Below are 24,093 nucleotides of genomic sequence, written 5' to 3'. Positions count from 1 at the left end.
ATGGGGACACTTCGGGGATGTGTATGAACCATGATGATACTGAGGGGGGACAGTGAGGGTACACATGTGAGCCACGGGGACACGGAGGCTAGCAGAGGGGATACGTGTGAGCACTGGGACACTGAAAGGGACATGAGGGGATGTGACTGAACCACGACAACACTGAGGGGCCACGTGTGAGCCATGGGGACACCACGGGGATGTGTACGAACAATGGGCATACTGAGGGGGGACAGTGGAGGGACAGATGTGACCCACGGGGGCACGAAGGCGCACGCTGAGGGCACACGTGTGAGCTCCGTGACAGCGGAGGGGATGTGTGCAAACCGTGGGGACACACGCCCGAGCTCCGGGACACCGCGGGAGCCCTTGAGGACACGGAGGGGCCTCACGCCACCCGCAAGCCGGCCGCGGGGGCCTCAGGCCGGGCGCGGGGCAGACGTGAGGGCCCGAGCGCCGGCGATGGCGCGGAGCCGGCCAGGAACCGACCCGGGCCCGGCGGGCGGGCTCGGGGCGGGCCGGGAACACGGCGCTCCCTCCCCCGGGCGGGGCCGGCAGCACTCCCGGGCCCGGGCGGGGCGGGGCCGGCGCTCAGTCGCTGCCCAGAGCGCCGCGCGGTAGCGGGACACGCGGAGTCGCCGTTCAGCGCAGCATGGAGGCGGCGGCGGGTGAGGGCAAGGCGGGCCCCGGCCGGAACGGCCACGCCGAGGGCCCGGCGGCCGAGGAGCGGAGGGGCGGCGGGGCCCGGCTGCGGGGCTGCCGCGGGTTCCTGCGGCGGAACGCGCTGGTGCTGCTGACGGTGTCGGGGGTGGTGGCCGGCGTGGCGCTGGGGGCCGCGGTGCGCGGCGCGGCGCTGGGCCCGGCGCAGGTCGCCTACCTGGCCTTCCCCGGGGAGCTGCTGCTGCGGATGCTGCGCATGGTGATCCTGCCGCTCGTGGTCTGCAGCCTGGTGTCGGGCGCCGCCAGCCTGGACACCCGCTCGCTCGGCCGCCTGGGAGGCATCGCTATCGCCTATTTCCTGGGCACCACGCTGCTCGCCTCCGGCCTCTCCGTCGCCCTCGGCTTCATCATCCGCCCCGGCGCCGGTGCCTCGGCGCTGAACACCCCCGGGCTGGGGCTGCCGGGCGTGCTGCCCCCCCGCAAGGAGACGGTGGATTCCTTCCTCGACCTCATCAGGTGAGGCCGCCCCGCTCCCCTCCTTCCCCCGCCCTCCCGCCGCCGGAGGATGATGACAGACCCGGCAGTGTTGCATGCTGCAAGCGAGATGGGGAGCCCCCCTCCTCCTCCTCCCTCTCCTCCTTGTCAACCTCATTCATCTTATCCTCCTGCATCTTCTCATCATCCTTCTTTTTCTCCTTCTCCTCATCTTCCTTCTTTATCTCCTTCTCCTTCTCAGCATTCTCCTCATCCTGATCCTGGATGCTACAGAGCAGCACGGCTCTCTACCCGAGTAGAGAGGTTAGGTGTAGGGCTGCATGGTGCTCTGCTTCTCCCCGCTTTGTTTTTAATTTTGCCTGGGTGGCTGCAAGGATGAGTCGGGGCTTGCTCAGAGTTCTGGGTGCCTGGGCCCGTTTTTGGTTCTGCCTGGAAGGAGAGCAGCTCCTAGGTGCTGGCTGCAGGGCAGGCTTTGCCTGGCACCTTCCCCTGCCCTGCTACCTGTTGTTGCCTGTCTCCCGCAAGCAGGGCAGGGCTGGGCAGCGCTCCCCATCCCTCACACACACTTTTTTCTTTAGCTCTCCAGCCCTTTGCCTAGTCTTCTCACCCAAATGGCCTACCTGTCTCTTGGAGTGCCCTCCCATAGACGTGGGCATGGAAATGCAACCCTGTAATTCCATGGAGGACATTCCCTGAACATCGTCCAGTGTGAGGATGCTCTGTGGGTTCCTGAGCTTCCCATCCTACTTCTGCACCTTGCAAAGATGAGACTTGCATTGCCCAAATCTATCTGGCTTCCAGTTCTAACTGGATCATACTGTTTTTTGTGCATCCTTACTCCTCTTTGCAAAGTTGCAAACTTCACCTTTTTTTTTTTTTCTCAAAGCCCATGCCCTGTTGAGGTCTGTCTGGCTTTTCAAATGAGATAGTGTTAAAATGAGCGTGCCAACAAATGAGGCAGGCGTTCAGCTGGTGTTCTGAGTATTGGACTTCCAACTGCATTTCCTTGTGCTTTGCACCCAGGTGCAACAGAAGAATAAGGAAGGTGACCTGTGTCACAGCAAAGTGGCTGGAAAGTTGAGCTTAGTGGGTATCTTGGTAATTACAAAGCTGAGTGGGTTTTTTAATTTTGGTTGTTTGCTTTGCTTTTATGAGTCCAGTTTTTCAGCTGAGATACGTTTTTTGCTCTGTCTGGGTAAGTGGATGTGGCAACAAAGATAAAAAGACTTTCTAAAAAAAAAAAAACCAGCCCCAAATCCAGAACTGTATTTACAAATTCAGGTTAATGTCCTTTTCTCCCCCTGAGACAAGTATGTTCCCTTTGGACAGAAAGTAAGTCTGGTTTATTCTGTTGGCAGCCATGTACTCAGTGTCCTCAGCTCACCTCTTCCTCTCTTAAGAACCAGCAATTAAGGACCTTTCTTAAGGACCAGCAATTCTTGACAGTGTGTTAAGAAGGAATAGCAGGACAGTGGGAGTAGGTAGTCTGGCTGTGAAGGTGACATGTTGAATGGAAGGGTAGGTAGATGAAGGAAAACTGCCAGAAAAAAGGAGTAAGTACACCTGGAAGAGTTGGGAAGATGCCTGTAGTGGTGGCTGCCCCAGTGCATCCTGGTGTGGCTGCTGTAGCTGGTGTTCCATTCCTGTGTCACCTGGCAGCATGGGGTGGGATGGAGCTGAGAAACAGGGCAGGGATGTTCCAGTGAGCTTCAGGCCATTGGTAATATCTAAAGTTCAGAGCAGACAGCTGTTTCTTGGTCTGGTCTGTAAATGATGGTGGTGGGATTAAGTCCCTAATTCCAAAGCAGTGCTTGTAATGAGGAGACTTGGGTAAAGCATGGTGGGTTGCAGAGGAATTTCCTTCTGGGAGATGAGGGGACAGGAGCTTTTATCCAGTGCATGTGTGGTGGGCTGTGAATCTGGCTTTTTCTTGGAACTCTGGGGAAGGGCTGTTGAAGCCACGCTGTTGGGCAGTCCAGTTGTCACAGCAGTGACAGTGAAATCCAGTCCTGAAAAGCTGTGTTTGGACCCAGCCATCACTAAAACTTTCAATCTTAGCACAGATCCCTGACAGACCCAGGGATGGAGAGAGTATGTGATTTTCAGGAAATAAGATCTCTCTCTTTGCTGTGTAGTGTTATTTTTTTAACTGTTATTGAAAGTGTGGGTGTTTTGCTTTGAGCACTGAACTTGGTCCCTGCTGTGATGAAGTTACTAGAGTAATCTCATTTTCAGATAACAAAGCCTTGATTCTGTAGGGCCTGGAGGGTTGAATCAATTGCTTTTGGTGTGGGTGGGTCTTGCAGCATCCCGCTCTTTGCTTCTCCTATCTCCTTTGGCCATGAACCTGTCTATGAGATGCAAGAAAACTTTGTTTTCAGTTGTGTCATAAGACTGACTGTGTCCTTCAAGGCTTCGCAGCTGGTTCGTTTCAGAGGAAAGGTAAAAATGAGTTGCAAACGGATAAACTGTCCCCCTACAGCACTAAACACCAATGGGAAACATGGCCCAAGGAAGAAACAGCAAAGAGGAAATCACAGCTGTGTGTCACTATTTGCTTCTGCAGATCCCTTCTGCCTTTGGGAAGTCTATTAGGTAATGACCAAAGATGTTGCTTTTCACTGTTGCAGTCATGTCTGGAAGCCAGCTTAATTCTTGGTTTTGCTTTTCCAACTCTGAAGCTTCCCCACAAACATGTGTCTAGGCATGGAGACACCACCTCTGGAAAAAAGATTAATCTTGGGCTTTGGTATCAAATGAATGATGACTCACTGGTGAACCCAAAGGCTGTCTCAAATTTTGTCCATTGACCATAACGTCCAGGTCTGATTTGTCTGGATGAAGGAGACATCCTGATTTCCCTTCTGGCAAGTGCTGGAGGCAAGAAAGCCTTGACCAGAGCCTAGTCAGGGCTTAGGCACACTGTCCTCTGCCCCAGGACATGGGGTGGGGACAGCAGAGCTGTCATAAGGTGCCTTTGTGCCTCGAAGCAGGCTTGCTGATGGCTCATCTCGGCTCATCTCATCTCATCTCATGTCTGTCATGTGGGCAGCCCCTCAGAGCTTCCTAAAGAGGAGCATGGCCAAAGGCAGTGATCCTGGGAGGGGATCCAGCAAGAGTTCACAGCTGCTTCCACAAGGCTGATGGTTTTTTAAAAAGCACCCAAAAAGTGGGGTGTTCTCTGAACTCAAGGCAGGATCTTGGAATACCTTTACTGTGTCAGCAGAAGATGAGGGGAGTGAAGGAAAATTTTAGAATTTCTGGGTTTTTCCCTTACTCATCTATTCAGTGGAGAAGATAAAGCAGCAGAGAATAAAGAGAGCTTGTGAGCTTGATTGTGAAGTGGTTAGCAGCTGGAGGAAGGGGCTGGCTGGGATATGGTGTGCTCTGGTGCTCAGTCCCCACCTGGGAAGGTGACACTGAGCCAGCTGAGGTGGTGACAAGGATGGGACTCCAACCACCTGCTAACCTAGCCCACCTTCAGCTTATTGGAAAGCAGTTGAAACAGCAGGATGAAGTGTTTTGCAAGAATCTATTGATTTGTTAACACTTTTGATGGGCAATTGTCATGACTGAATGTTTCAATAAGGTCAGAGTTTTGTTCTAGCTCTGATTTATATTTGCTGATACAACAAAATTGAACAGTTTCACAGGAACCTATTGATCCTGTCAAAATTTCCGTCAGTGGGTGATCATGGCATTTCATTTCAGTGAGGTCAATGTTTTGCTGTCATTTTATACAAAAGACTTAAGTAGAAAACCTCACTCATCAAAAAGACCATTTCAACAGCGTATTTTACGATATTTTTCTAGTGGAAAAAAAGATCTGAAACAGGTTTTCTTTGCCCAATTTTGGGATGAAAACATGTTTTGCAACTGTGGAATTGGCTTTGGGAAAGGTAATTCTGTTTTTAATCCAGCCCTAGCTGTAACAGCTGGGGAAGGGAAGGAGGTAATAACGTCATCCTTTTTTTTATAGGAAGGGTGCACAGAGGTCCACATATCTGCCCCAAGCAGTAAGGTCAGGTTTTCCAGGTTGCCAGGCATGTCTGCAAAAGCTCTTTAAATTTTACTGCTTCTCACTGCGCTCTCTGTCTCTCTGCCAGATGTTACCAGCCGAGCTGCCAAAGGGAGTACCCACAACAAGCCCATGTCTTTGTTCTGAGTGTCTCTGGACCCATAGGGAAAGCAGACATGAGTACAGGGAGAAATATCAGTTATGTTTTGCTGGCTGGGCTGCAGAGCAGGTGGTCAGAGTGGAGCATTCAGGCACCAGTTGCTCCAGTAATACTTGTTCCATATAGCTCTGGTCTTCCCGGTGAGTCACCCAAAACCAGCAACCATGAAGACCATCTCTGAAATCCCAGTGTGGGAAGACAGTAAAATGTGACTGTTAGAAAAGGAGGGGGAGATGCTACTGTTGAATTCATAAGTAGAATAAAAAGTGGCTAGGGAATGGCTGCAGTTACACCAAGAGAGAGACTGACCACTGGGTTTGAAGCTGATGGCTAGTTTTTAAAGTAAAGATAACTGTCCCCCTTTGCCTGTGTCACTTTCCGAGTCTGGAATCTCTCTTGAGCTACAGGGATTGCTGACTGAATTTTGTAAGAAGAACTCAGTGTTTTCATGCATGTGTCTATACTGTCTGGCAGGGTTTTTTAAGTAAACCTCTGAACATTTCTGCTCCTTTCATTTGTTCTGTATATTTGTTGCCTTTTACTACTGACTCTTCCCAGTTACGTTTTAATCAAGTATCTACTATAAGTAAACACATTTTCACGTTTTTCTGTGTTAAGACAAAGGCACATGCTCCCGAATATGAATATGTCCAGGGTATGTGTTGTGCATCCACATATCAAAAAGCAGATGAGGAAAGTTGCTGTGTGATGCTCAGTGAAAATCTTGGGACAGAAAGAAAAATGATGCTATTGGAGGAATTCATACTGAGCTCTTGCATTTTGCCACAGATGGCAATAAAGTTGCTGAGAGTGGACTTGTACGACTGAAAACATTTTATTGGATAAAACCCCAAAAACTGGAGAGAACCATCAAAGTATTTTTTTTCTGCACTTCCCCACAAAAGTATGTTTTTCAACAGCAAGGTTTTTGGCCTCAGAAGTGGAACCTTTTTGTAAGAAGCAATGCAAGAGGAATGCATAGTATTTCAGGGTTTCATTCCATTTGCCTGGATTTCCTTTCACACTTTTGCTGCCAGAGCAAAGTTGTTTGCAGAGCTCTAGCAAACGAGTAGTTTAGAAACAGTTGTTAATAATCCCTTACACATACAATGGAGGAGTCCCTGTGTCATCCTCATGCCACTGGTGGAAAGATACAGGCCTGTAAAGAAGAGAGCAATTTGACCATAACATCAAAATGGAGAAGGAGGAGAGTTACAGCCCCTCTTTTCTCCCTTTGCAGCTCCAGGTTCCATTAGTTGTCTGGGATTCCCAACAGTGGATGTTGCAGCTAAACTAAGGTTTCTATTGCAGCAGAAATACAGTGGGATCTTCCTGGATCCATTTTTGACCAATAGGAGCAGCTTTTCACGGGAAGAAAGGTGCATTAATTCAGCTCTGCGTGAGGAGATGGTGTGATGAGCACAGTATTCAAGGAGGAAATACACACTGAAACACCTGCCCTTGATGCTGCTGCTTTCTTGTTCCTGTTTTAAGAGGATCTGAGAGGGGTGCTTTCTCACCCTCTGTGTTGAGCAGGTATGTGGAGGTTTCCTGGCTCAGCCCAGCTGTTGCTTCAGCCCCAGAACACATCTGTCAGCCTGGGCAGCTGTCCGATGGATTTCTCATATGGGGTATTTTGGGGCTGTCAGCACAACTTGTGGCAGGCAGGCAGAGAGAGACCTTCCTGCCTGGTGCTTGGTGAGGGGAGTAAAGTCTCCCTGTGCCACCTACTTCAGTTTTATGGCACAAAGGAGGTGGGGTCTGTGCGTGTGTGGAGCGAGGTCCTGGCAGAAATGGAGCACCTGGGGTCCAGGCAGCACATCTGTCCCCCTGCCACAGTGTGTCATTGGCCTGTCTCGTTCGTGTCACATGCAACAAGTTTTGTGTCCCTGCAGTAAGGGGCCAAGGCTGTCTGATCCCACACTGCTGTGCTGGGCTCCTTATCACCCAGAGACAGGTTTTGGCCAACAACGTGTTCTTGCGATAATCCACATCTGCTTCGAAAAGGCAACTGGGTTTTCTGGCACAGGGCATGGGGATGGGGCTGTCAGAGACAGTCAACAGTTCAGCCATACAACCAGGGTGATTTCCCTAAACTCCACATTTGCTGCAGGCTTTCAAAGCAAAAAAGACCTTCTAAACATTTGGTCCTCGCAGAAAAACCAACTGGCAGACACCCAGATTTCATTTGCATGCCCAATTACCCAGCTCATCAGCTTTCCTGTTTGTTGGTTCACCCTCACAGGAGGGATGTCTGTACTTCCCCATGCGGCTTCTCTGCTCACAGGGACAGAGCTGTGTCTCAATTTCTGTGGTGGGTGAATTTCACCTCACCTGGTGTGAGGAGCAAACCCTGCAGGCACAAATCCATAATGGGTCCAGGCAGGTCACCAGCCAGCTTTTGGCTCTCCCCGCAGCAAGCAGCATCTTGCCCGTTTTTTAGGCACTGCTGTGATGTTCTTGCACAAATCCATCCAAAGGTAAGAACTTGTGATCTGACCCACCTGTAATTAAAGCTGAATTTAATTCACATGCTGACTGATCTTAGGTGAGCAGTGAGTGTAGTCTGTGCAGACCTCATGCCTTTAAGATGAGCCATTTATTTGATTGCTTTTTATGACCTGACACATTTTGTTCTTAAACTTATGGATTTGAAACAAAGAGGAGCAAAATACTGTTTTGTGTGATTTTGGTTATTTTGCAGTCAGGTGTGTTTAGAAGTTGGATTTTACAGAACACACAACTCCTTCTGAGCTGCTTGATTAAGATCCAGATTTTTTCACTTGGTGAATTGTCAGAAATGCTCTTTATCCTCAGAATCAAGTCCTGCAATTGGTGCTGGAGGAATAAAGAAAAGTGTCTACTCTAGGTTCTTACTCAAGTAGTTTTAGCACTATTAACACTTGAAGAACCTGCCCTTTGCCTTGCTGTAACAGGGTTGCTGGCATCACTTAACTATGTGCTTTAAGTATATGCTTGGAGATAAGTTAATGTTTAGTTACTGAGGCCCATGCCTGACATACTGTGCAAATTATGGAGGGTTTGGTTTCCTGGCCACGTTTAAACATTGGAGAACCATGTTGTTTAGGCTTTAGGATTGCTTCCTTTGGTTTTGTTTTCATCAGGATGGAAAAGCTGATTTAAAGAAAAAAAAAAAAAAAAAGAATTGATTTCTGGTTGGTTTTCAGTCTTTTTTCATCTCTGTGCTTCAAAGTCCAGTCCTTTTTTCAAAAGAAGTAATCATCCTGCTATGAAAAGCTGAAAAGAAATATCCTTATTTTCCCAACAGCATGGGCCCAATTGTATATGTGATATTTTACTCCTGATAAAAGCAAGTTTACTTTTACTTTACTCAAGGTTTTTATCTATCAGAGAGTTCCAGCTGTGCAAGAACTGATGCATGTTAGCTGTTCCATTGATCTTATTCGACCAGTTCTTAAGCATCTTTGAAGAGTTAGAGCTTGCTCTGCTACTTTTAGACAGACAGCTGTATTGTCAACTTTTGAGGAGAAAAGGTTGCTGTTTCTTTCATGCTTGGTGGAATGCAGCCTCCAGAAGACAAATTATTCTTACAGCAACCCTCCTAATACATTTGTAGTGCAACAGAGAAAGAGATGCTGAGGTATTTCACAGCAGCCACGTGTTTGAGGAAGTTCCATGTCCTTTACAGTTGCTCTCAAGGCTGTGGGAAAACTCCCTGTGTGGCAGGAGAACGGAGCCATGCAACTGAAAACACCAAGGTCCTTATCTGGGCCATATTTTAATCTCCCTCTTCCTTTCAAAGATTTGACTCTGCTGCTCCATTTCTTACTCTGGTTTGGATTTGCACATTCTGTGTCATTCGTGGAATGGCCAAAGCTGAAAGCCTTGTTTAAGGTATGGTGGGGAAATTACGACAGAAAGGGGGGAAAGTTAGCAGGGCACAGCTCTGGAGGGAGATGCAGCTTCCTCAGAGTAGTGCAAGGAGCAAAGGATGGTAGCAGCTACCCAAATGCTTTTACCACAATTAACTGGCTTTGGGGAAGGTCTTCTGTTTCCTTACCTTAAAGAGTTCTTGTGCCTCTGTGGTGCCTTCTACTGGCAGTATTTTCAGCTCATACTGATCACCTTCCTGCCCACACCAACTGGGGTCCTGCCATGACCCCAGAGATCAGCTTTTATTCCTATTTTCTGACACAGAAAACCAGAAGTCATCATTTGGCTAGGGCATTTCTGTGTGAAGGCACTGCTGAATTCAGATGTTCCATAGGAGTTGCCTATACTTTCCATCTGTGTTGTCTAAGCCCTTGCAGAGAAGTCTGTCCCATGATATTATTCTGCTCTGCCTTGGTGATCAGGGAAGCTGGCCTTGCTGTGTTGAAGGGTTAAGCCATTCTCGTAAGTGGATTTCGCTGATTGGATTGTCCTTCATGTTGATGCTGTGAGCGAAGTGTAATCACATGAGCAATGTTAAAAATCTGCCTGACACTGGAGGCCATAAGCTGGTGCTGCAGCTGGTGTGGCTGAGCCAGTTTCTGTAGCCACTGGGCAATGGCTGTGTGTAACCAGCGTTGTGTGTGATTGCTTCTGGTGGCCCTGCCCAAAAGGTGAGGTGTGGCAGGCAATCATTTGTCATCTCTTTTATGTGAGCCAAGGAAGAGAGCATCCACACCTCTGGGCACGTAGCAAGCTCTGTGCTGCCAGAGTATCTTCTGTGCTACCCTCCTCACCAGAGCCAATGTGCTCATCTTTGCAAAGGGAATTCTGTTTCTGAGAGTAAGATGCATTGGTGCACTCGTTTGAGAAGTTCTCCATGACATATTTAATTTTCTTGTTTGTCTTTTACAGAAACCTGTTTCCTGCAAACCTTGTTGCCGCAGCGTTCCGAACGGTAAGATCTGTGTGGACTTTGGCCATGAGCCACACTGCACAGGCTCTTTTATTGGAAGGGGACTAGAAAGATGGTGTAGAAAATACCAGAAGTTAATTTACTTATAGAAGGTGGTGTTTTTAAAAGCACATTGATATAGTCAGACACACAACTTCCATGGCAAATGGTTTGAAAAATATTCCTCAAACAAAAGCATATTCAAAGCCCATCTTTTGTACCTTCACCAAAAATAATCTTTAAACTTTGGGTGCTGTGTTGGGGAGCCATGGCAATCCTGCTTTGTGCCAGGTGCTTACCATTTTGCAGGAGCTAGCTGGGAATCCCTTGATTACATAAGCCTTTCTGGGCTCGGAAGAGACAAGGCTGAAGACTTTTAGGCACCCATGTGTGTAAGCATTACCTGTTGCCTGATTGTTTTATTCAGTATTTTCCATTTTATCCTTTGCTGGATTACTCAGTCAGCCTGGCTTTTCTCCTCTCTCTCAACAGAGACTATGTGTGAGGGGATGGTAACTGGTACCAGAACATAGTGTGGCTTAAACTGATGGATAGGATTTTGATTTAGTTCTCATTGCTAATTTTAGATATCAGGATAGAGTGTGTTGAGAATATTGTTATGGGGCAGAGTGATTCTTTATGATACAGGAGCAGAATAATAGCTTTTGCCTTCATGGTGTTCTGTGGGTTTGCTTTTGTATCAAAACCAAGGGCAAACTCTTAAAAACAAGTTCCATTTTCTGTGACTATATAATACATTAAAAGTCAATATTCCATGAGTAAAAACAGAAGCAGTACAAAAATAACACTCTGAAAAGGATATTCTGTGATGCCTCGAGTGTCAGGCTTCTGTGTGTTCAGGGATGAAATAAAGCAGTGCTCTTTTCCTCTGCGCTGCTGTTGTCACAGAGAAATGACAAGGACAGAAGCTTTTCCTTCCCTCATAATTAAAGAAAACAAGCCCAAAGGAGTGCCCTGCTTTTGTGAGGTGTCTAGTTTATTTATCAAAGCAAACTGTTGCCCTAGATTTTAGATATTTTGCTGACAATTTTAATGTCTGCCTCACCATCTTCCTTTGGTTGTGGTTTTTTTCTTACCTGCAGTATGCAACAGGCTATACGACGTTGCCCAGAAATACTACCTCTGGAAATGCCACATTGGAAAAGGTAAGGTCACTTCTTAGGTTTTTAAACAAATTGTTGTCAGTAATATTTGACTGTTTCATAGCCTTTAATCCTTTCCAGCAGTCTTGGGAAAGAAACAAGTAGTTTTCTTTGCCTGGAACTGAGGCACACACAAGCCAGATGACTTATCCACAGCCACGACAGAAAGCGGTGATGGAGAGGAGAGATGAGCTCAACTGCTCTCAACCTTGACACTTTATTTTTTTTAGACCATGCTTTCTTACACCTGGTCTCACTTGATCTAAGATTTAGTCAGTCTGCCTAATGTTTCCAAATAATTTTCTGTAGACTTGGAGTTAAATAGCAATCAGGCTGGCTGAGTATGTCCCTTAAACCTTACTCTTCATTAAGTGTTTGGAGAGAATGATGGGTTTGGTTTTTTTTCCCACTACCCAAGGCTCTTTAAGAAAAAAAGAGATTTGTTGGGTTGAGAATTTTTTCTCATTGCTGAAGTTTTGTTTGAAGCAGTAACAAGTGGTGTGAAGGAGTTAAAATTGCAGTCAGAACTTTACAAATAGGCTACTGTTGCAATGTCAAAAAGGGAACTGATTTGTAGGTGTAGACAAAGTAAAGAGTGGTATCTTCCATGTGTAGCTGGTAGGACTTGCAGAGAAAGAAACAAGTATCATTTCTCCTGCAGACAGGGCTATCAAACATGTTTATTATTAGCCAGAGCCAACATGTTGCAGGCCCAGCAATAATTACTGTTGTCTTACAGGCAGCATGCTGTGAAACAGACCCAGGGTCCCAGCCTGCAAGGTGTCACTTTGCTCCAAATAAAGTGTCTCATGTGCTGTCATGGGATTTTGGGGAGACTGGTCTGAGGAATTACTTTTAAGGTGATTTTCTCTTCCTCAGGCTCATTCTGGCTGAATGAGCTCAGTATCAGATGTTGGGTTACGACGTTTTTAATATGATTTGAATTCCCCTAGGGCAAGAGACTTGTGATGTTTGCATTTGTCATGGAAAGGCTCAGCTGGGGTTTGCCCACCAGTTTGTAAAACCATCAAGGGAAAAGCAGTTTATGCTCACCCAGAGGGACTCTGGAGCCTGTCCTCAAGCAAAGGAAGTACTGGCTTCATTACCTTCTCCTCCCCATGCGTGGTGTGTGAGCAGGTGATGAAGAACAGAGTGTTCACAAGCTCTGCTTCCAGCCCTGGGCTGAACTTTCATCAGCCCCGCAGACGGGGCGACAGGTGACTGGGATGATGCATGAAGTGAGCAGGGGCAAAGCCATGCCTTGCCTGAGAGCCTAGCATCCCAGGGTGAGCAGTGCCACTGGGGGGAAGGAGGCAGCTCCCTGTGTCTGGCTCTGCCCATGCCTGTTGGATCGCATTAGCCCAGATCTGCAGTCACCCCGTGTGACACAGATGCAGTCAGTGACTGCGGAATCCCAAAAGAGCACTTTCTCTCTCCATGCCCTCCTGTCCTCGGGCACTACATGCCCTTGCAGCTTTGTGCTGCCAGAAACACGAAAGGCTGAAGCAACATGCACTTAGATTTGTGTGGTTGTTGCAGAGTGCTGAGTAATTAGACATTTAAGCAAGGGTAAATGAGAGGGGAGCGAGTCTTTTATTTATCTTCAGTGTCAGGTTTGATATGGGCTCCTTAGCAACCAAGCATGGATTAAGGCTAACCATATCCATTGGACAGAATGTTGGCTGTCAAGTGCTGTTTTAATGCTTGTTCAACACCATTACTTCTCCTTAGGAGATAAGAGTGCATCTTTTGGCCCTTTAAAATGTAAGATAATTTTTTGCATTTTTCCTCTCTCTTTTTCCTGCTTATCAGTCTTCTGTTTGATGTAACATCAGAAAAAATATTCTGAATGTTCCACTGGTGTCTGTTTTTGCCAACAGTTATGATGATGTAAAGGTTATTTCTGCTATTTTCCAAAACCTTCCTTAAGTTGTTGGAGCAAAACTAGAGCTGATCTTCTTTAATTCCAGAAGACGCCCTACTGTCTCTAGGGAAGAACAGACCAAATAAAAAAAGAGAGCATCATCTCAGTTTTGTCATCTCAGTTTCAGTACTGGTCTCACCATAGTATTTATGGATAGATGAGGATTGAGTTTGGAAAGAATAGTATGATTTTTGGATATCATAGTGACAGAAGTTTGGTTCCAGGGAAACAAGATCATATTCCTATCTACTTTTTTCTTTCATCAGCAGAATATTTGAGTGAAGAGGAGAAACGTTTTCTTCAACTTTCCATATGAGTAGCGTAGAGCAAAATTTTCCATTGATTATATTCCCCCCTTGCCCCCACTGGTTAATAGGCCCTGTCTTCTCCAGCTGATGAAAGGAATAGTGGGGCATGTAGATGTTTGCTCAGCCATGACTTTTTTTGTTGTTTCACATGCTCACCTAATGTTTACCCAGCTTTTATGGCTACATCCTCTCTGTCGCTTTGGCAGCAAGACTTCCTGGGGCATGGACTATCTCACTTTACCATCTGCAGTACAGGGAGGCTGGTGGGGACTCAGTTCCTCTTCCAAAAGGAGTAAAAATACACAAACCAGTGGTTGCTCTTCTTCCTCACATCACATGGCTGCATTTTTTTTTCAGCCACCTACTACTGGGATAGTTCAATGTCAGCAGTTGTTTCCTTGATAAGCATTTTGTTTCAAGAGCTAAAAAACAATGGGATCTTCAGAGAGATTCAAGGACCAGAAGAGCTCCATGAATCTTCCTAAGAGAATGCATAATTTCAGGCAAACAATAACGTGTCCCATAGTTTGTCCAGGAACAAAGTTCTCATTAAAGCTGTTTTTGTTTGGTGTCCACAATGCTGCTTGGTTTGGCAGCCCCTTTGGGGTGATGCACTCTTCTGTTAGAGTACAAAAAGGCTGTTCAGCATCTGCCAGTTTTAGAGGCAGGGATTGTGAGGATCTTCCGCTGAAGATTTACTGCTGGACTCATTCCATGTTGTGTCGCAATGAGGTGGAATTCCCTGAATGCTGCAGATCATCCCCTTGATTTGCAGGGAGAAATTTCTTTCAATAAGTTACTGCTCCATGCAAATAATGCATCTTCTGCCTCCATCTTCAGTGATGGGAGGCAATAGTGAATGCTGTGTGTTGTAAAAGAAATTGGTGAGAGAGAGGGAGAGAGAGAGCAAGACTTGAAAGTGGAAACAGGATGACAGTGACGGGAGTGAGACAGCTCACAAGTTTTTGGCAGCGGCACACACAGTCATACTCCGGTCACCAAGGGGTCAGGGAGTCACCAAGGGGTTAGGGGGTCCCCAGATCACCAAATCTAGGCTTGCAGGGCTGGTGAGTGTGAGCACTTGGAGCACTGCAGCAGCAGTTGCTGGGAGCAAGGTGGGGAGAGATCTCTCCAGGGGTAAAATAAGACCGAGTACTGTCATTCCAGACAGGTAGAGAGTTTCTCTCCCAGCAACATCCAAGTCAGAATGCTGGGCTCTTACAGCATTGAAACACTGAACTTCTGTTCCACAGCAAAGTTTTATATATATATTTTTTTTTTTTTTTTCAGAGTGAGAACCAAAACAAAAGAGTATTGAATGATTTTAGGACTTTTTTTTTTGGTAGGAAAAGTTTGGGCCCTCTATGGTAAAATTCTATGCCAGCTGAAATTTTCATATTAACCCTGTACCAAATGAATCCAGTATATAATGATATATATAATAAAATAACATCCCATGTACAGATAGTTTATTTAATTAATAGGAGGGTGTAATATTTTGTCTTAACTTTTCTAACCACAGAAGAGTTTAGAGCTCTCAGTCACAAAAAATAGAATATAGCCAAAACTGTCCATACAGAAAAGCATTACTGTGTGTAACAGCATGTTTCTTCAGACATCTCTGGAGATACACTGTGCCTCATGTTTGATATCTGTCCGTGTTCTCAGTTCTTTCAATCAGAAATCAAATAAATAGTGGCAGCTTAGCCTTGAACAAGCAACTACCGTAAAAAAATTGCAGTTTCTGCATCTAGTTATTTTTTACCTAGCGAATACAAAAGCCAGCACCTTCACTGTTTGTAAACACTTCTGCTAAGAGCAGTTTAGCCTTCCTGCATTTGTATATAATTTATATTTTATCCCTTTCCCTGCAGGACTTTGTTTCCACCTGCCATTGAGAGACAGTCCAGTTCAGCAGTATACTTCCAGCAAAAACATCATCTTAAGCATGCTGGTTTTATCAGATTAAGCAGATCAGTGTCCTGGGTTCTTTAGTCAATATTAATTTCAAGCTTTTAGCTCAAAATGTATTTTTCTTTCCTAGTATTGAGCTAGTGTCCACTTAAACTAGCCAAAAGGCCGAAACTTGTACACAAACCTCATCTGTTACAGAAGTTCTTCCAAATAAAACAATTGGACATGTTGAGTTTGTACTGCCAAGTTGGGAAGAAAAAAAAAACCAGTTTGTCAAAACAATTATATTTTTATGTAGCCACAAGAGCACTCATTCAGTTTGTATGATACTACATTGCCAAACGGGCTCCAGCTCTTTGAGAGTCAAACCATGAAGGACTAGCCGAGCAGACCTGTGGGTAGACTAGTTTTTGTCAATAGGTGGATCCTGTTATTATCCTCATACTTTTGCCATGCAGTGACATGATTTCTGAGAAGGGGAACAGGTATCTCCTCTGTTTGCTCTCTTTCTCTGCCTTTCTCCCTTCTTTCTGCTTCATAACGGTTGTTTTCTCATGGCTTTTACCTTGGTATCATTATTGCACTAAAGTCCTGAGTAACTGGGGAGTTTTCATGTTCAGGTCACTGAGAACACAAGTATCATATCTTCTCCAGTGAATCCACACCAGTGTATAGCTGGGGAGCTTTGTATCTGAACTGCATCCAGATCTGTTTGATTCCCTTCAACAAAATAGGTTCTTCCTTTCCAAAATACTTTCTGCTTGTTGATTTCAGATCAATCAGGCAGCAAAAAAATGAGGTGACCCTTTTGTTAGGTTTTGTGCTGATCTCACATCAAAAAAGCCATCTTTTTTTGTCTCTGCAGGTCCCTATTGCTACTGAAATTGAAGGGATGAACATCCTGGGACTGGTACTGTTTGCTCTGGTTTTAGGAGTGGCACTGAAAAAGCTTGGCCCCGAGGGGGAAGATCTGATTCGCTTCTTTAACTCGTTCAATGAGGCAACAATGGTTTTGGTTACCTGGATTATGTGGTAAGTGTGTGACTGCAGATGCATCTGCACTACAGTGTTATGCTCAAGTCAACAACCTCACATTTTATCTCTGTCCAGCTTTTTCCTGTGAGATCCCTCATCACAGCAAAAATGAATGTTGTGATGTCACACGATGAGGTCTTTTCTCCTTGCTTGTGCCCTGTAATGAGACAGTCACTCATAGCTTGAGGTATCGGTCTGGAAAATTTCAAAGGGTTCCCTATAAATCCTTTCCAGGACTCCTTTTTTATTGATTAATGGAAAGAAGACTTTCAATATTTCCTAAGGCTGATTGTTTTTTTTTCTCTTACCTACTAATGAGCAAATACATCATTTCACTTACTTCTCTGGAGTCTACAAAGGTCTTGGGGGTGAATGTTGCACTGATCAATCCCACAAAGCTTTTGGTCCTCAAAAAATTCTGTATGTTAGGAACTGAAGCCCACTGAACTTTCTCTCTAGGCAAGAAACCAGCATTGGAGGAGGCAGGCACCTTTTGAGAGTGTTCAGGCCACCTAAGCTGGGGTAGGAGCAGCCTCTTGGCTGGGTTTTCCATCAGGTGGGATGAGCCTGGCCTCAGAGCAGTATCATGGCTGTCCCTGTGTAGCTGTATGGATCTAGGCTGCTCCTGTGAAAGCAACAGTGCCAATGCCTCACATACAAAATTAAAAATATTCATAAGGGTAGCTAGCAAGCAAATTAACAGTGGGACATTTCTCAATCCCTTTCCAAAGCTGGTGAAAAAGCTGTAAATGTACCTCAGCAGAGGTATTTTTTTCTTCCATCATTCTGCATTTTTCATTCCTACTGTTTTCCTCTCCCTAAGTAGAAGGGTTTTAACAAAACACCTGATTTTACACAGGCAGATCTCTGTGTAAGTTGCTATCATAAGGGATTGAAAAATTCAGTCTCCAAGCAGCTTAAGCTTTTTGCTCTTGAGTGTAATTCCTTGGACACTGAATACTGATAAGAGGCAGTTCTTATTTTCAACTTCTTACAGTGCTACTACTTCAAGCCAATCAGTTGGTATGTAATCCTTTTATTTTGTGGATTATGGGGACCACTGCTGACCCTTAACAGTGTAGCCCTTGTTCTCTTTCCTTCCTTAAGGCTCTTGTGCAGTCCTGGTATTTATTCAAAATCTGTCAAGCTGCTTGTGCTTCCCAAGGGATACTTTGGAATGGGTGAAATCATACTACGAGGAGTAAAGGCAGCTTGAGCTCCTATCTGGTCCTGTTCAACAGCCACTCTTGTGTTTAGCAGCACTTTCGTCTCAACTTTCAGTTCTTTCCTCTCCAGCTTCCCTCTTCAAGGGGAGGAAGTCAGTGTTCATGTTTGCAGAGCTTGTGCAGGACCAGGGCTCAGCTGGATCTGGCTAATCAGGGTCCTCAGAAACACAGTTCAAAGGCAGAATTGCAGAGGCTAAGTGGGGAATGCCCCCCTAGAGGTTTGGCCAAGGGAGGACAGAAGATGCTCACATGGATCTGGGACATGGGGAATGCCCTCTGCACAGAACAGAGGAGCTGCAGAACCACTGAGGGAGAGGCAGGCCAGGAAGAAGTGAGTGATCTGGGCAGCCTTAAGGCTTCCCCACCTTTCAAAACCTTTGCACGCTTAACCAAATGTTCTGAAGTTTGTTCTTAATCCACAAATCAGCTTCTCTAAACATGTGCATTGGATTCTTTATTCCTGAGATGTACAGGAATCTTATGTAGTCACATGTGTTCCTGGGGCAGGATTTTAGGGAGCTGGGTGATCTTTTAGTATTTCGTAATCTTAGAAGTAGTAAGGGATGGAATGTAGACAGCATCAGCAGAGGTACTCAGACACAGACATCCCAGTAGAGCTTAGGAAGGAACTGGCCCTGGGCCTGCAGTGATTCACACAGTTTGTTTAGAGCTGCTGTGCTGCTGGTGCAAGGGCAATTCAGTCTTTTCAGGGCTGATCCCAGCTGCACTACTGGGACCAGAGGTGTGGCTGTGGCCTGCAGGTGGCCCTGCCCCTGGAGCAGCTCCAGGTGCTCTTGACAAAGGAAACTTCAAACAAATGCTGACGTGGCATGTTTCTAGATAGGAGGCATGGATGTGTGTGTGTGTGTGCCTGGCTGTTGGCTTGGGGGAAGCTCTGGAAGCCTGATCATTTAACTTAGTCCTTTTTAGGCAAATAGCAGAGTTAATTGCTGTCTTTGGCTCATGCATCAGCAGCCTTTAGCTGAGCTCTCTGGTATGTGCACAGCTTTTTCTTAACCTCCACTGTGTTGGCACCCAGTATGTCTGTGATTTTAATGACCTGACTCTACTTGTGCTGGGAGTTTCTGCATGTGTAACACACAACTCTTTCATCCCTTTCTCTACTCCAGTGATGCAATACTGCTCCATTTTCCTCCTTCCTTCCCTCCTTCCCTCCCTTCCATAAAACTCCACATTGGTGTCTTGTCCTAGTAGCTTCTGGCAGTATTTCTGCTTCTTACTCGTCTTCCCTTTGGCACTCTCCTAACTCTGTCTCTAAGGGCATAAGTGAACAGACCTTTAAAAATTTGACTGCTTACCATCCACCAAACAAGAGTGTTAGAAAAACCTTCCAAAATTTGCCTAACCTGAGCATGTGGTGAATAAGGAACCACCCTTCAGTGGGGGCAGCAGATTGATTAGCAGAATATTCTCTCCAGGATGGAAAATGTCATGTTGTCCAAGACTTGTTGTTTGTACTAACGACAGCCAATATTTCCTTTACACAGGTATGTACCTATTGGCATTATGTTCCTTGTTGGCAGCAAGATTGTGGAAATGGAAGATATTATGCTTCTGGTGACCAGTCTGGGAAAATACATCTTTGCCTCTATCCTGGGCCACGTCATCCACGGAGGAATCATTCTGCCGCTTATTTATTTTGCAGCCACGCGGCAAAATCCCTATCGTTTTCTCTTAGGACTTATCACACCACTTGCCACTGCCTTTGCCACTTGCTCCAGGTGGGTTTCTGTGCCACTTCTGGGATTACAGCCTGGTTGTGTTTGTCACCCTAAACCAGCTATATCCAGTTTTAGTTTTAGGGATGAATATTGCTCCTGAGATTGCAATAAGAGATTTCTGAGTGTAGAGTCTCACTGCAATCAGCAGCCTGCCACACAGCACATGCTGATAATTACCTCTTGAAAACAATTCCTCAAAATATTGGGAACATAGCATGATGCTGAGTTGGAAATATCGTGGGGAATAAGATAAAGTAATACTCTCAAAATTATCTGGTCAGCTGTCATTTCAGTTTTAGGTAAAGTGAGGGTCAGTAATGAGGGGCTTTTTCCTCAGAAGTTTACTTTTTAAGTTTAGAAGGACCTGGAGCAAATTTAGACTAATTTTTTAGGAGCAAAGCAGACTTGCTTGCTAGTGTAAAGGCATTTAACATTATTGATTTCAAAGATCTGGCCTGATCAGCTTTTATTTATCATAACCAAACTATTGAACATGTAATTTACACTTTCCTCAAGGACAAACACCCAATCAAATAACATATCTGTAACACCTAAACAAATAACATTTCTGTATAAAATCATTAAATCTCTATAAAATCATTTTGGTCATTTCCAAAAGTAGATGCATGTATGTCAAAGGAGCTGAAATACTATTCATTAACTTTCTCCTTCTGCATAGTAGGAGAGGGTTTGTGAATAAAACCATGTGATTTGTAATGCAAGAATTAAATCCAAGAGTGAGCTTTTATTTTTAAGTATTTTTCTCTTCCTTTGAGAAGGTACTAATGCAGCATTAACAAAGATTGCTTTGGTTCTGTTGTGTTTATATTATCATAGAATCATAGAATGGTTTGTGTTGGAAGGAACTTTAAAGATCTGGTTCCAACCTCCTCTCTTATGTTTGCATCTGTTACTGTATTTTTCTAGTTTGAGACGTGGTCATTCCACCGCCTTGTAATGCTGCATACTGTGCTAAGTCATGAGTTCTTGCTTCTGGGAGATTAAAGTCCTTATCAGCTATTTCTGGATGAAAGCAGATTATTAAATACCTCTGCTCAAGACTCAATGAGGAGGGTCCCTCATTGCCATCATTACAGAGCAAGACTGTGACATGGCACTGTTGTCTTGACAGTCCTGCCTACAGCATGTTAGAACATGAAAGCCATGAGGCAATGGTGGGACATTCAGAGCACCCCGATGCTCTGTGTTTGATTTCTCCCTGTTCTGTTTCCAGCTCAGCCACACTCCCATCCATGATCAAGTGTGTTGAAGAGAACAATGGAGTTGACAAGAGGATCAGCAGGTTTATCCTTCCCATTGGGGCCACTGTAAACATGGATGGAGCTGCTATTTTCCAGTGCATGGCGGCTGTGTTTATTGCTCAGCTGAACAACGTCGACCTCAATCCTGGGCAGATCTTCACAATTCTGTAAGTTGCTTGCAACCACATCCTTCTGGCCCTCAGACACATTCAAGCTGTGGTCTCTCTGTTAATAACTAGCAGTTTGCATTCCACATCTCTGACCTAAAGCTTGCAAACTGCTATGTAACATAATTACGGGGTGATTAAAGGATGGAGTCTTTAAACCTTTACGAGATTTGCCAGAATCTCGATTTAATGAAAGGTAGAACCTGGGAGAGGTAATTGAATTCTGAAACAGACTTTGAGCTGTTTAAAGCTGTTTCTCACATGAAATTCCTCTCCCTCCTTAAGCATCTCTCTCCTCCATCCTCCAGTCATCATTAAGCTGGGTAATTGAGGAATGCTGCTCTGCCCAGAAAGCAGCCCCTGATTCCCCCTCTGGAAGTCTTAGAAACTTCTCCTGCCAGCTCCTTGGTTCCTTATGTATCTATTTCATACTAAGGACTCTGTTCCTGCTTACCTCTGATCTTCCTATCATCATGTTGCTGGCTTTCCTGATCAGATGTGTTGTCGTTCCCCTTCTAGCTGCTTTGCTCCATTATCCCTCCACCACCTCAGTCCTACCTCCTTCTCAAAGACTCTTTCCCCTCTATGCCTGGAATATCCTCTGACGTCCCATATCCTATAAAGTATCATTATCTTCATTTCCCTCCTTAAAATTCCTTAAGTGAGGATCCTACAAGCAGTTCTGGTTCCTCACTGTGCCCAGCAGCCACAGCTGCATTCACCAAATGGCTTCTAGGGCTGGTTCTTGGCATTTTTTCACCCTCTCTGGCCAGGCCAGGTTTTATTTCCTTCCTTATTGTGTTTCTCAGTATGTTGTTTGTCTATTCAAGGCAGGGCTGGGGCTTTTATTTTTTGGTGGGTAGCCAAATTAGCCTTTTAGGTACTCTCAGTGAATCAGGTGTGAAGACAAGCCTGAGGATGATGCAAGGAGAGCTCAGCTGCAGACATCTGCACACAAAAAGGTGTGTGGAGCACATGCACTTCAGGTTTCCAGGTCCTGATTTAGGGTCTGTGTTGTAATGCAAATGACACACAGAGAAGGTGCTGTGCCCTGCATGGCAGAGTTTGCCTTTATATGCATGGGGTCAGGAGGTGTAAGTACTCAGCATACTGGAGCTGGGAATGTTAGTAAGGCAGCAGGATACAGTTGTGTTGGTTGTTTTTTATCCTGAAAAGGCAGTCCTGGTGTTGAACCCAGAGCCATTGCTGTGGTAACTGCTGCAGATCCCTGCTGAGCTTCTGTCCTCTGTAGCCATTTCTTTGCATCAGCAGGCAGGAAAGGGTTTGCCTGGGAAGCAAACGCTCCATGTGTCCCATGCTGGAGCATTTGTTTACAATTCCCATAGAGGGGAAACACGTGACAGAGTGCAACAGAGGAGAGCTGGGAGCTCCTCTAACCAGCTTGGACATTGATTTGCAGCGTGACGGCCACGGCGTCCAGCGTGGGAGCAGCTGGTGTCCCTGCTGGCGGAGTCCTCACCATCGCCATCATCCTGGAGGCCATCGGGCTGCCCACCAACGACCTGTCCCTCATACTGGCCGTGGACTGGATCGTGTGAGTACTGCAGGCCTCACAGACCTGCTATTTTAAGGTGTAGAAACGTGGAATTGTAGAATTGCTAACGTTGGAAAAGAGCATTCAGATTGTTGAGTCCAGCCGTCAACATAGCACCACCACCATGCTCACCGTTAAGATGTGTCATGGAGACTCCACCACTTCCCTAGGCAGTCTGTTCAAATGCTTTACAGCCCTTGCCATGAAAAAGGTTTTTGTAATAGCCAATCTAAACCTCCCCTGGTGCAACTGGAGGTCTTTTCCTCTCATCCTGTCACTTGTTACGTGGGAGAAGAGAGCGACATCCACCTCACTGCAGCATCCTTGTAGCATGTTGAGCTGGAAATGTGCTCAAAGTAAAGAATATAACTCAGTATAAAATAAAACCCAGGAGAAAATAAGACCCTACAAGATGTCTGCCTACAGGACATGCAACTCGTGATAGGGAATGGAAAAGGTGGTGCCTTCCCAGTTAAAGTAGTTAGTATGCGAAAATCTTTCTTCAGCTTTTTTATTCAGCTGTTATTGAAACATATTTCTTCCTGGCTTCAGTTGCCTTTAGAAGGGTTGGCTAAAGTCTGTTCAGAAGGTGTTGATATTGCTGGAAATTAGTTGGACACTAGAAGGGCAGGGGAGGACAAAGGAAATTAAGTCTGAATATCAGTCATGGAAAGCTTCCTTGGTCATGTGTGGGAAGCAGTTTCCATCAGAACCTGTTGTCTGATACTGTTTGAATTTTTTTTATAGTTTCGAGACCAGTCAAAGCACCAACACAAGTGTCTCAGAGAGATGCTGTCCATTGGCAGGGCAGGGACACAGAGAGTTTTTGGCACTCGTCACTGCTGTGGGCAGTGTCTTGGCTGCAACACCCTGCTGAGAGTCAGAAGTTTAGTAGACAGTATTAACACCTTTCCTTTCCATCTTCTGGGAAAGAAGTAAGAGGTCAGTATGGGTCAAGTGATCTGAATGCTACTGAGGTAGTTTGTTTCCAATTGGTGGGTTATCGGGCAGTTCCTGGTTTAGATTGCACATAATCCCTCAGCATTGCTTTTTGGAAACAACAGCCTCTCTGTATAGATGGTGCATTCCCACACCAGATGTGCAAATTAGGATGCCTGAGGACACCCTTGAATTTCAGAGACTAGAGAAGGTGGCAGCTGTATTACCTTCCCTTCCCACACAACGTGTGTCTGCGGAACATAATCATATTCCTACAACTTCCTTAGGGTCATCAAGCTCTTTCTTATTGTAACCTCTTGGGGAACAGCCACCTCCAAATGACAGGAGAGGCAGGCAAAGCAGTGGCTTAGCCCTTCTTATCCCAGCTTCCTAAGGAGGTACAATAGTAGCTGTGTGTTCCACACCTGTACTTGCAAGTGCCTGGAGGCAAGAGTGAAAAACTTGCCCTTCCTTTCACTCAAGGGAAGAGGAAGAAGGTGGGTTGTGAAAAGCAGAATGCCTGAGAAAGAGTAGTACCATTGCTGCAACCCACAGAGATACGAGAACCAGCTGGTAGAAGCAGTTTGACTGACCTTAAACCTGCTCTGGTGCACATTTTTAGTTCTGAAATAATGATGATACTTCTGTGGAAAACACC

General features: G+C 45.6%; 2 protein-coding genes across 2 annotated transcripts in view; both read left to right on the top strand.

The window, feature by feature from the left end:
* Positions 1–573: 573 nt before the first annotated feature.
* Positions 574–24,093, top strand: part of CEP68 (centrosomal protein 68) — a 48,298-nt gene continuing 24,778 nt past the window's right edge. The window contains exon 1 of the mRNA XM_085054305.1: positions 574–594. The gene's annotated coding sequence lies outside the window, so the exon portion shown is untranslated. The remainder of the gene's footprint in view (positions 595–24,093) is intronic.
* Positions 609–24,093, top strand: part of SLC1A4 (solute carrier family 1 member 4) — a 33,420-nt gene continuing 9,935 nt past the window's right edge. Inside the window, exons 1-7 of the mRNA XM_085054306.1 lie at positions 609–1,176; positions 10,161–10,203; positions 11,304–11,366; positions 16,375–16,541; positions 19,279–19,512; positions 20,747–20,941; positions 22,362–22,496. Coding sequence (XP_084910432.1) covers positions 653–1,176; positions 10,161–10,203; positions 11,304–11,366; positions 16,375–16,541; positions 19,279–19,512; positions 20,747–20,941; positions 22,362–22,496 — 1,361 coding nt within the window. The 5' untranslated portion in view covers positions 609–652. The remainder of the gene's footprint in view (positions 1,177–10,160; positions 10,204–11,303; positions 11,367–16,374; positions 16,542–19,278; positions 19,513–20,746; positions 20,942–22,361; positions 22,497–24,093) is intronic.

The sequence above is a fragment of the Lichenostomus cassidix genome, chromosome 3 (assembly GCF_008360975.1).
Source record: "Lichenostomus cassidix isolate B80296 chromosome 3, HeHo_3.0, whole genome shotgun sequence".
In the NCBI taxonomy this organism is placed as follows: domain Eukaryota; kingdom Metazoa; phylum Chordata; class Aves; order Passeriformes; family Meliphagidae; genus Lichenostomus; species Lichenostomus cassidix.
This window is presented reverse-complemented; position numbering and strand designations above follow the sequence as displayed.